This window comes from Echinops telfairi, unplaced genomic scaffold, assembly GCF_000313985.2.
Source record: "Echinops telfairi isolate 266 unplaced genomic scaffold, ASM31398v2 ScPeMD7_7424;HRSCAF=8462, whole genome shotgun sequence".
Classification (NCBI taxonomy): Eukaryota; Metazoa; Chordata; class Mammalia; order Afrosoricida; family Tenrecidae; genus Echinops; species Echinops telfairi.
Window position 1 is genome coordinate 45,587,673 of NW_022111324.1, and position 11,658 is coordinate 45,599,330.

Consider the following 11,658-nt stretch of genomic DNA (forward strand, 5'->3'; position numbering starts at 1 on the left):
GTATACGAGAGCGTGTGTGCAGAGATTATCGTGTGTGTGCGCGCGCACGCGCGCGCGTGCGCGCAGAGGCTACCCTGGAGCCCTAAAGACAAGGTATGTGTGCGCATGCACAGAGGCTGTTCTGGACTGGACTGGACTGGGCCGGGCCGGGCCTGCATAAAGGATAAGATTAGTTGCGGATGAAATAAACGTGGAAGAGACTTACACCTTTTCTGTCTGCTCATTAAAAGCTCAGACCATTTGGGAAAGGAGCCTACAGTCTGTCCTCAGCCCCAGCCCTGCTGACAGAGCAAAGCCCTACTGACAAGCATGGGCAGTGTTTGCAGAGGGAGAGAGTAACCCCGCAGGGTCACAGGGAGAGCCTGGCCGGCTGACGAGAGGAAAAGGAGCAGTGCTTGGCCGGCTGCCTGGAGCTCACCTCCTGGGTCTTCCTCCTCAGGACTATTTCCTGTTGCCGCTTCTGGGACTCCAGAGCTCGGATCTGAAACTGTGGGTGAGAGAAGAGGGGTGGGGTCCACGCTGAGGCCCCTCAGCCCTTCGTGGCTTATTGGAAGGAAGGCCTGGCCAGTTCTACCGATGAAAACCTGGATCTCAGAGAGATTCCCAGTGAGACCCAGAATTCCACGACCCCTCCCAGAGGCCAGTAGCAGGCTCCTTCTTCTGCCAGAGCCCCCGTGGCCCATGGACCAGGGGCTCTGGACTAGTGGGCTCGGCCCCAGGGAGGGGCTTCTCTGGGGGACCTGAAGCTGCTCAGTTGAGATCCTGTCTTGGCCTTGGGCCAGCGTCTCCCCATCCCAGGGCTCTAGCCCTTCCACTGAGCCCCAGGGTCAGGTCAGCAGTTCCCAGTGGCCCTGCCCTTCTCTTGGGCTGCCATGCCAAACATGCCCTCTACCACCACGGGCGGCAACAGTGGAGGTGGGCCGGAGGGGCAACGGTCAGTTTACGGGGACAAAGCGCCCCTGGAGCCTCACCTCCTGCCGCCGCTGCTCTTTCCTGAGCTGCGCGATCTCTCGGTTCCTCTTGGTCTCCACCAGCCGCCGCCGCTGCTGCTCCTCACGCATCTGCTTCATCAGGGCCACCTGGGCGGCAGGGTGGGGGTGGGGGACTTAGGCTGGGACAGGGATGGCAGCAGCACACTGCAGGAAGGGGCTGGCCAGGCAGCACCCACTGGGGGGACTGAAGCTTCCACAGAAATCAAAGCTCTCCCCCCACCCCCCCTACACACACACCTGATGGCAGGAGCAGTCGGACTGTCAGGTGCACCCACTCAGAGAAGCCCAACCCAGGTCCCCACTACTCCTGGCATCCTAGCCCTGGGTGGGCTGTACCCACAGTAGTTGTCTGGGGTCTGGCCTGAGTGTTGGAGACAGGTGACCCCACCTGGAAGGAGCACCTGCTCCTCTGCCCTAAGAGTTGGTGTGAGCTGAAGCGAGAGGCAGGGTCAATCCCAGGATGACAGTGATGAAGATCAACACTGCCACCCCCACCCCATGTGCTGAGCACATGCTGCGTGCTCAGCGCCGGCCACCTGAGGTGCTGGTATAAAAACTCCTGTTTATACACAAGGGAGTGAGCAGGCGACTAATGCACAGTAACAGGATGTGATGCGGGTGGCCAGAAGCCGAGCTCCGGTCCTTTGATGCCCCATGCCCAGCTCCTCCAGCAACCCGGCAGCCCTGCCCAAAGATGGGGTCAAGCAGAGAGTGAGCGCCTGGGGTCCTAGCGTCCTCAGAGGGCTGGGTAAAGGCTCAGGACCATCACGAGTGTGGCACGCTACAGATGCCCAGCTGCTGGACACCTTTGGAGGCGGGGCCTTGCTGCGCTACCACCCTCGGGAGGCTGGCTCAGCCCCTCCGACCCCTCCACCGGTGGTTCTCAGAGCATTGGCGTGCACAGTACCAGCTTCAGACCCCTTCCAAGGGGCAGGGCCCCGAGAGGGACACAGGGCAGGGCGGCTCGGAGGGACAGTGGCAGGGGAGAGAGGGAGGCTCAGTGGCTGGCAGGGTAGACTTTTCCCTCAGCGCTGTGCTCCCACGGGAAAAATCTAAAGAGGAAGACTTTGCGGTATGGGATGAGTGCTCCCACAGACGGCTGACCGAGCAAACGAGTCTGGCTGAAGCAGACTCAAACCCCTTAGCCCTCCGAGCTGCCTGTCAACGTGAGTTCCGAGTATCTTCTGGGATAAGGGGCTTCTGCGGCTCCTCAGGAGGAACTGTTGTCCTGACTTGAGGTGCCTCTGCCCCACCTCACATGGAGGAAGTCGTTAGAGGGCTGATGCTGTTAGACTGGGCGAGGGCGGTGCAGGTGTGTGGCAGTGCTGGAATGACCAGTGTGCATGAGGGAGAGGCAGTGCTGCCTGTCCTGTGAGTCGCTGGGGCCCTGCACTCGCCAGCACTAGGTTTACCATGCCTACGATGGTCAGTGCTGAAGTTGGAGCAGAGGACACTCCTGGGTCCTGCTGACCCTGGAATCCACCCTAGCACCATGGCAGAATTCCAGGCTCGAGCCACAGGGGAGGCAGTGCCATGAGGCTCTGCAGGGCTTACGCCAAGATGTGTGTGGCCAGGTTGGGTGGGCCTGTATCAGAAGCTCCCGGGGTCCTTCCACGGAAAGACTGTGGGCACCGCCAGCACCACCCAGCCGTGTAAGGCTGAGCTGCTCAGCCCAAGGGGGAGACTGAAGGGCCACTGGTCCTTCCCTTCTTCACCACCAGGAGGCGCCTCATTTCTCCCCACCCCCCCACCCCCACCCCGGAGTTGCATGGACTTGAATTTCAAGTCCATTCAACTTCACTGTGGTGGCCCTCCGAACAGGCACAGCAGCGAGAGCAGAAACAGGGTTCCTGGGGCCAGACTGGCCGAAGCCAATCTGAGCATAGCAGGGTAGGAAACTGTGCCACCCAGTCAGCTGATGGAGTCCTTGGACCTATGTGCCAGGTCTAGGCTTGGGGACAGAGCCTTCCCCCAAACTCACTGCCATGGCGTCAATGCTGACTCTTAGCGTCCTGCTGTGGATTTCCGGGACTGTGGCTGCTTATGGAAGTAGTAAGCCCAGTCTTTCTCTCTCGGAGCTGCTGGTGGTTCAAACTGCAGACCGTGCGGATTACTGCTCAACGTGCAACCACTACACCACAGGGGAGCAAACCAAAAATAAAAACCACCCCCCTCAAGTCTATTCTGATTCATAGTGACCCTCTCTAGCGTTTTTGAGGCTGTAAATCTTCATGAGAGCAAATAGCCTCATCTTTCTCCCTCAGAGTGGCTGGTGAACCGCTGCCCTGTGGTTAGCAGCTCAATGCTTACTTGACAGTGCCATCAAACAAAGCCTAAAAGGTAACTGAGGCATCCGTCTCCTCGTAGAATCTGTGCTAGCCATGACTGCATTGCCTCTACTTTGCACACTGGTATCAGCCGAGCCGGTGCTGGGCCCACAGTAACTGAGGGCTCCTGGAACCCATGCCAGTGTTCCTTAGCTCCAAGTATGGTGTGGCTCCCTTTGAGATGCCCCTGTTTCCAAAGCTAGCCCACCACAACTTGCAGCCACCAGTGCGGGGCTGTGCTATGGGGTCTAGCCTGACCCAGGGGTAGGAGAGCAGAAGGGACTGAGTTCAGGGGGGCATATAGGGCCAGGAAGGCCAGGAAGGCCAGGAGGGGAGGGTGGATAGGAAGGAAGGACTCTGGCAGGAACCACAAGTCTGAGACGCGAGGTCCCACAGAATAGAATACTCAGAACGAAGGAAGCACACGAGCCCTCCAGGCCCTCCAAGGAGAAAGAGGAGGCTGTCGGCTCTTGTGAAGATTCAGTCTCGAAAACTCGACAGAGCACTTCGACTCTGTCCTCTTGGGCCACCAGGAGTCAGAATTGACTTAATAGCAGTGGGGTGGGGGAACCACATAGATTAAATAGGCCTGGGGCTCAGAACTGAGTTCAAATCCCCAGTCTATCTTTTGGTAGCTGGAATGAATTTCTCCGAGCTTCCCTTTCTCCTGCATAAAATGAAGTTAGTTTTTAAGAGAAGACAGGATTGAATATGATCATGTGTGTAATGCATGAGTGCAGTTATGCTAGTTGAGAAACCTGGCTACAGGAGACCTGGTAGCATAATGGTCATGCACTGGGCTGCTAACGGCAAGGTCAGCAGTTCAAAACCACCAGCTGCTCTGAAGGAAAAGATAACACTTTCTGCTCCCATAAAGAGTTACAGCCTTGGGAACTCACAGGGGCAGCTCTACCCTGTCCTATAGGGTTGCTCTGAGTCAGAATCAACCGGATGGCAATGAGATTTTTGAGATCCTGGCCACAACACAGACAATCATCATAATAATTATTATGATCACTATTCTTCTAGGCCACTGTTTCCAAATGGGGGCGATATTGCCTCCTGCAATGGCGTCACTGAAATCTTTATCGCAGATAATGGGTTGTAGTACAAAATGTTCTAATTGCCCGGGAGCACTGGATAATTATTTTTTGGAAAAGGGAGCATTTGGCCAAATAAGTTTGGGAATGTAGAGTCTCGGCAAAACTAGGGAAGAGTGGGCATTTGGCGGCAGGACTTTGGCTGTCCACAACAGAGATCAGGTGCTAGTGTGTTGTGTGCTGTTATGACGCTCAGCAGGCTTCAGCGGAGCTTCCAGACTGGAAAAGACTAGGAGGAAAAGCCTGGCAATCTACTTCTGAAAATCAGCCAATGGATTACAACAGCCGCTGCAGCCCTAGCCAGGAGCTGGGGCAGTCTCGGCAGCAGCTCACTAAGTTGCGACTGGAGGCAACTGTGGTGCAGCTTCGCACCACTGGGGGCAGTGTTGAGCAGAGCCCATGTGGATGCACAGCTCTCCTGCCAGAGACTGGAGGAAGGATACTTCACCCCTACAGTGCTCCTGGCTAAGAGGACAACGAGCAGCCCTGATCATTGTTAACTCGCTAACTGGATTCTTTGAAGTCACAGTCGGGGCTCTACCTTGGCCTTCTTCATCTCGGCCACCTCAGCCTGCAGCTTCTTCAGCTCTCGCTCGTATCGAGACTGGTTCTTGAGCAGCCTTGCGTGCTCCTTCTGCGCAGCCTGCAGCTTCTGCAGGTCGCGGTTCATCTCCCGTAACCGCTTCTCGTAATCGGCCTTGATCTTGTTGGCCTTCTCCTCCGTGTAGCACTCCATAGTGCCTGAGGGGAGCAAGAAGGGGGTCTCTGTACTGTGTCCCCAAGCCCTCCCACCCGCCCAGGCTCAGTCCAGGGGTCACTGTCTGACCTTGGGCAAGTCACACCCCTCCCTGAGCCTCACCTTCTTCATTTAAACAAGAGGTACAGCCTAGATGACCCCCCGGGCCCCTTCCTAATCTAGCATTATACTGGCTTGGGCTCTGAGCACCCCTGACACCCCTGAACACCAACCTCCATGGGGGGTTCTTTAAGCCACTCTATGCTGGCTTAGTTCTGACCCCAGAGTCAGTGTTAGAGAAGCGAGCCCAGGCGAAGGGAAGAATTAGGCGGAGAAGCAGAGTGCTGAAGGGCCAAGGCAGATGGACAGAAGGAATGACGACCACCACCACCCACCCTGGACCTCTCCTCCCAACCGCAAACCAGACACCTTTCCTCAGATGCCCACCACTTGGATCTCAAACGAACGTGCATAAAACCAGGCTCCCAGTCCCAACCCCTCACTCTCAGCAGTCTCCCCCATCTCAGTAAGCATCATGGCCTCTCAGAAGCTAGAGCCTTACAGAGACCCACGGCTTCCCTGTCCCTCAAAACCCTCCTCGGGCTGACCAATCAACCACACCTTTAGACTCCACCTTCAATGTATAGCCACAAATCCACCCCTTCTCACCACCTGCTGACCAAGCAATCTCTCCCCGGGGGCTTTGGAACCACTTTCTAGCTGGTCTCCAGCCCGCATTTGTTCCCTAACACCAGCCAGAGTGGGCCTTTCAAATACGTTCACAGTTCGGGCCACACTCCTCCCACCTAACTCCACTCCTTCCCAGCTCCCACGGAGTAGAAGGCAATGTCCTTACAATGACCGGCATACCTGGTCCCACATTTCTTATCTGACCTCATCTCTTGGCTACTGTCCCCTCGTCCAGTGACTGTCCCTAGTCTCACTGCCCCCTAGCCATTCTGAGACCCTGGTCATTCCTCCAACAGGGCCTCAGTGTCTTCTGCTCCCTTTCCTGGAGTGCTCCACCCCTCCCACCTTCTGATGGGGCATTCTCACCTCCTTCACATCTCTGCTCAATGACACTCGGTGAATCCTGCCCCCACTCAGCCTGCTCCCCCTGTCCCTCTCCACTGCTGCTTTTTCCATAAGACACACCACCGACTAAGATGCTACTCAAACCAAACACAGCCATCGAATCAATTCTGACTCATAGCAACCCTACAGCACAGGGCACAACTACCCCAGTGGGTTTCCAAGACTGTCACTCTTTATGGGATTAGACCGTCCGTCTTTCTCCCACAGAGCAGCTGCTGGTTTCAAAGGACTGACCTTGCTGTTAGCAGTCTGAGGAGTAATCACTACACATCCTAAGCGGCATACTGTGGCTATCTGGTGTGTCTTTTCCTACCAGAATGCAAACTCCAGGAGGCCAGGGATTTGGCTCACTTCCATATCCCCAGTAGCTCGAATAATGTCTGGTCTGTAAGAGGTAGTCCATACATGTTACTGGATGGATGATGGAGGGATGGATGGATGAACAGACGAGCAGGGTAAGGCAGACAACAAGTGAGAAGGTGGTTTGCTTCAAGGAGCAGAAGGCAGGAGAAAGGCCAGGGGTGTCACGTTCACAACTTGAGTATAAAGGCTTCTACTGTGCAAATTGACAGTGTAAACCACATGCATTTGAAATACAGTGCAGGTACTAGGGTTAAAAATAAGAAGTCCTCTGGTCAGAAGCCCCAGGCAACCCCAAAGGTGCCAGCTGCAGGGTGGTGCCCCTATTGAGGCAGGTTGGGGTGGGGGGCTCACTGAGATTCTGCAGCACGCGGTCCCGCTCTAGCTGTGTGTCTCGGATCTTGTTCTGCAGCAGGATCAGCTTCTCCTCGTACTGGTGTTTCAGCGTCTGCAGCCGTCGCTGGCTGTTCTCCAGCTCGTCAATCAGCTTCTGCTTGATCTCGATCTCGCACGTCAGGTCAGCCAGGTCCGCCTGGAAGTTCACCTCTGTGGAGAGAGACAGGCTCAGCTCCGAGTGCACGGGAGCAAGGGGGCAGAAAGGAGCAGGTTGGCCTGTCTGTCCTGGGAACAGGGCTGGGCGACTGGACTCCCTTGGTCAGCCAGGACCAACCGGTGGCCTGTTCTGAAGGGGACGGTACAGCGCTTCCTGATAGAGTAATGCTTGCCACAAACGGTCCAGAAAATGCCGCCCAGGGCCCTGGGGCTGGGAGTCTAGACACCAACCAACATCTGCCTGCCTTGGATGATGGGGGGGAATGGGGGTGCGCGGTGAGAGGGCCTTGAGCCCTTGCAGCTGTGGGCCTTCATAGAAGCCAGCAGGCAGAGCTGACGGGAGAGGCCTGTATGTAACAAACTGGGAGTGTTACTGCGGCCAAGTTTGCTCTTGTTGGGAACACAGGGACTGCTCATAACCCACCGCCGAGGTTGTGGGGTGGTTGTGGGGCTGAAAGAACCATCTGTGTGGAGAAGGGCTGAGCTCAGCACAGTACCTGGCTGATAACAAACCCGCAGGAGGTACTTGCTGCCATTATTATCCTTGGGGCTGTTTTTGTTGTTATTATTATTGGTGTCAAGGCCAGGAGTTCTGGACCCTGAGCTACCACTATGTTTGAGAACTCGGACGGGACCTGGTGACCCCTTCAGGGAATCTGGGTCCGGCTGGAGCCTCCCCACCAGCCAGCTGGCCTTCTCTGAGAACTGGCTCTGGGTGCAGTACGCCTGGCAGCCCCACCCCCTGGGCCCCACTCCAGACCCCACACACCCTTCTCCTCGGGGTCTGAGTCCGAGTCCACCAGGCTCTCCTCGCTGCCCGAGTCCTCGTCTTCGTCCTCTCGGCCCTCCTCCTCCTCGCAGCCGCTTTCATCCCGGTCCTCTTCCTCCTGGACACCAAGCACTGTTGTGGGAGGGCTGGCCACAGCCTCAGGTGTGTGAGGAGGTGGAGGGGGGCAGGTAGAGGGCCCCCACCCACCCAGAGTCCTGAAAAAAGGGCACCTCTCCCCATCCACTGCCTGGGAGAGCCTTCTGCCTCCTTGCTTGCATGGGCCCAGGTGGGCACTGAGGAATGGGGTCCCACGGCAACCTGTCAGAGCCATCAGAAAGCTCAAGGGTCAGCTGGATGCAGACCCGAACCCCTCCCTGCCCCCAACCAGGCACAGGTAAGCCATTGGGATGTGGGATGAGTACTGGTGGGGAATAGGTAGGGCTGGCCCCTCACCTCCTCGGCCTCATTGTCGTCCGTCTCCTCGCTGTTTTCCTGTTGGAGTTTTGCGCTCTTTTTGAAGGCATCCTTCTCTGGGCTGCTGGGCATGGGGGGAAGGGTAGGACAGGTGAGGAAGCTGACCTTGCCTTGGGCATGCAGGTGGGGGGGGGTGGCGGGACTGGGCCTGGGGCAATCTGGCCAGAGATGAGCTAGGGCTGGCCTCCTGCAGCCTGGGAAGCCAGCTGTTCTGCCAGCCCCGGAACCAGAATTCACCCTGGTTCCTTCCACGCTTTCCTCCCGTCAGTATTGGCCCGGCTCTGCTCAAAAGGCCGGCAAATGTGCACAGTGGTGTCCTAAGCAGTTCTGGGTGGAGCCTTGGGGAGATCCTGAACACTGGAGATGGTGGATGGGGGCAGCAGCCCTCCAGGGGCCTCTACACAGGCAGGGTCTGAGGCCGCACCTCTTTCTGCGCTGCCTGCTCTCCCTCTTCTTTAGCCGCTCCAGGTCCTGCTTGGCCTTGCGGATCACCTCTGTGGCATCCTCCATGCTGGCCGGGCTGGCTGCGAAGCTCGGGGTAGCAGGGGATGCGCTCAGGGAGTAGGGGCTGCGAGCGGAGGCCCGGGAGAGGTTGCGGCGGAGAGACTCATTCATGGCCTCACTCTCCAGGAGCTTCGTCCTGCGTGGGAAGCGGGGTGGAGGCACCCTGTGAGCTGGCTTCATCCCTAGCCCTGGTCTGAGCCCCCGCCTGCCCCAGACCACTTGGCTCACTCACCGCAGCTCCTCGATCTCGCGGATATAGTTCTGGATCAGAGCTCCGATGGCCTCATTGCCGTCACCTGGAGGGGGGAGGGCCAGAGGTGGGAATGATACACAATGAATGACAGCGAGGCCCATATGGTCTATCTCTCTGCGTCTTCAAAAGGCTTTTTATTTTTTTAAGTGGTGGTCTCGTTCATTCCCATGCATCAGGTTCCCCTGTGCACCAGGGACTCACCGGCCTTGGCCAGGAGCAGGTTGGCCTCCTGGCTCATGAGATGGGTGACACGGTTGTTGATGGCATCGATGGCCTCCTGCATGGCCTTGACCCGTAGCCGCAGCGTCCCATTCTCCTTCTGCAGCATGGCGTTCTCCCGGAACAGGTCACTGTAGCCCTCAACTCCATCCTCCCCAATGACTCGCTTGCCCTGTGCGGAGTGGTGGATGGGGAGCAATTCGGGGACAGGCCATGCTTCTTCCGTAGCCACTGATCCAGCCTTTCCTGGTGGCGGGGCTTCTGTCTTAGGGACCTGTCTCGGATCCCTAAGCACAGCTCTACAGCCTTTAGTCCACATTCTGCAACCAGTTGTTTGAGGCCTCCCACCCCTTTTCAAGGGATGCCTTCACACCGTCATGGATGCTGGCCCTGGGCTTAAAGCCGACTGGGGCCATGTGGCTGTCGTGGACGTGTGCACTTTGACGGGGAGTGGTGGAGACTGGGGGGAACTGGAACAGACTCAGCCTAACGGGAGACAATTCAGCACTAAACGTTTCATCTTCTCATTTTCCAGTGGGGTGGGGGGGGAGAAGCGAGATCCCCTGCTTTTCAGAAAGGTCAATAACTCATTTGCCTTCATTTTAGAACAGTACAAGTCACAGCAAATCTACTTGTGTGCTAGATGCCATCCCTGGGCCACCTGCCAGTGACTTTTGCCCTAGCACCACCACGGAATTAGACATGTTTCCAAAGGAGCCAACCTTCCTGTCTGTTTCTCTGGGCATGCCAGGTTACCAATCTACCATGCCCACATCCTTTTGGGGGTATCTCATTAATTCTGCAAAATCCAAATGAAAGGCCCCTTTCTCCAGGGGACCTTCACTGACCACCCATGAGAGTGGGGCCATTTTGCTCCTCTGTCTCCTTGGAGCATACTCGTGGGGCATCATGGTCCAGAGGCCTGTTCCCGCCCCCACCCCCACCCCCTAGACATGTTCAGCAGACACGGAGACATCCAGGGTTTCTGCCCTGTGCTTAAAATCTAGGTAGCAAGTGTCGGGTTGCCCCTGTGCCCTGCACTAAGCCCCCGAGGGCTGCAACCACGCTGGATTTGCCTGGGTGAGCCCCGCTGAGACTCAGCCTACAGTGGGCACACAGGGTACTCAGTGGGTGTGCGAGGAAGGGCGGCGGTGGGGGTGGGGAGGTTACAGCGGCTCTGGAGGACTCAGGGTCAGCCTGCAGGAGGGCACCAGCTAGCCTCGGGGGCACGGGTCCGCGTGCCGCAGCGTGCTGGCCGCCCTGAGCTCACCGCTTTGTACTCCATCAGTTCCATCTGCAGGCGTGCGATCTCAGCCCGCAGGGCGCTGATCTGCTGGCTGGTCTTATCCTGGTTCACCACCACCTTGTTCTTGATGTTGCGGGCCCGGTTGGCGTATTTCAGCGTGTTGAGCGTCTCCATGAAGTCCCGGTCAGAGGGGCTCACACAGGCAATCATGATGGTCTGGCTGGAAGCGGGGTGTCCAAGGAGAGTGAGGGGGAAAAGCGGGCACAGCCAGCCCCGAGTTCCTGTCTTAGGACCTGACCGTTAAAAAGGCCCCGAGTCCCAGCCAATCCCTACACATTGAACATAGTCCATGAGCGCAGCTAACAAGGTTGTGTGTGAATGGGCATCACCAGAACCCTCAGCTCTGGGGTGGGAATGCGCCACAGCGGCAGGTCTCTAGCCGTTCCCTTTTCTGATCACATGTGGGCGGTAGCCCCTCCTTCAGTAGTATCCCTCCCAGCGGGCAGAACCGGAAACTGAGTCTGATTGCAATTAGTAAAAGGTCACGGAGCACCTCGCGGTTCCTTCCTCCCAAGTCCACAGCCTGCCGGGTGGGAGGAAAGTCCCTGCTCCACAAAACCCTCTCTCCCCAAACCCTCACACCAGCATCCCCTGGCCCCTCCCTGTCCCTGCCCCCTTCACTGGAGGCGCTTTCCCAGGGTACCTGTTGCCCCCCAGCGAGTCCTGGAGGAGTCGGGTGAGCTTGGAGTCCCTGTAGGGCACGTGCACCACCCTCTTGCTCTGGTCCCCCAAAGCGCTGATCACGTTGCCCAGGGAGAGCTGTGGAGGCAGAGCCGGACAGGCACAGGGCCTCAGGGCAGGGGCAGAGCCCCACTTGCTGAAGAAATAATAAGCTTGTGAAGATGGGGCCAGGGCTGAGGACTAAGGACGAAGGGCCAACGGCCCAACAGCAGTGACATGTGGTCAGGCCCTGCAAGAGGCCCGCGGAGGAACGGGCAGCTAAGGGCCATGGGCCAAAGGAGGGCCTGAGA

General features: G+C 57.5%; 1 protein-coding gene across 1 annotated transcript in view; it reads right to left on the bottom strand.

The window, feature by feature from the left end:
* KIF21B (kinesin family member 21B) overlaps nt 1-11,658 on the bottom strand; it is a 54,186-nt gene that overhangs the window by 21,545 nt on the left and 20,983 nt on the right. The window contains exons 6-16 of the mRNA XM_004700077.2: nt 11,331-11,548; nt 10,652-10,847; nt 9,364-9,553; nt 9,142-9,205; nt 8,830-9,045; nt 8,385-8,466; nt 7,932-8,049; nt 6,965-7,156; nt 4,961-5,160; nt 972-1,079; nt 419-487 (exon numbers count right to left, since the gene is read on the bottom strand). Coding sequence (XP_004700134.1) covers nt 419-487; nt 972-1,079; nt 4,961-5,160; nt 6,965-7,156; nt 7,932-8,049; nt 8,385-8,466; nt 8,830-9,045; nt 9,142-9,205; nt 9,364-9,553; nt 10,652-10,847; nt 11,331-11,548 — 1,653 coding nt within the window. The remainder of the gene's footprint in view (nt 1-418; nt 488-971; nt 1,080-4,960; nt 5,161-6,964; nt 7,157-7,931; nt 8,050-8,384; nt 8,467-8,829; nt 9,046-9,141; nt 9,206-9,363; nt 9,554-10,651; nt 10,848-11,330; nt 11,549-11,658) is intronic.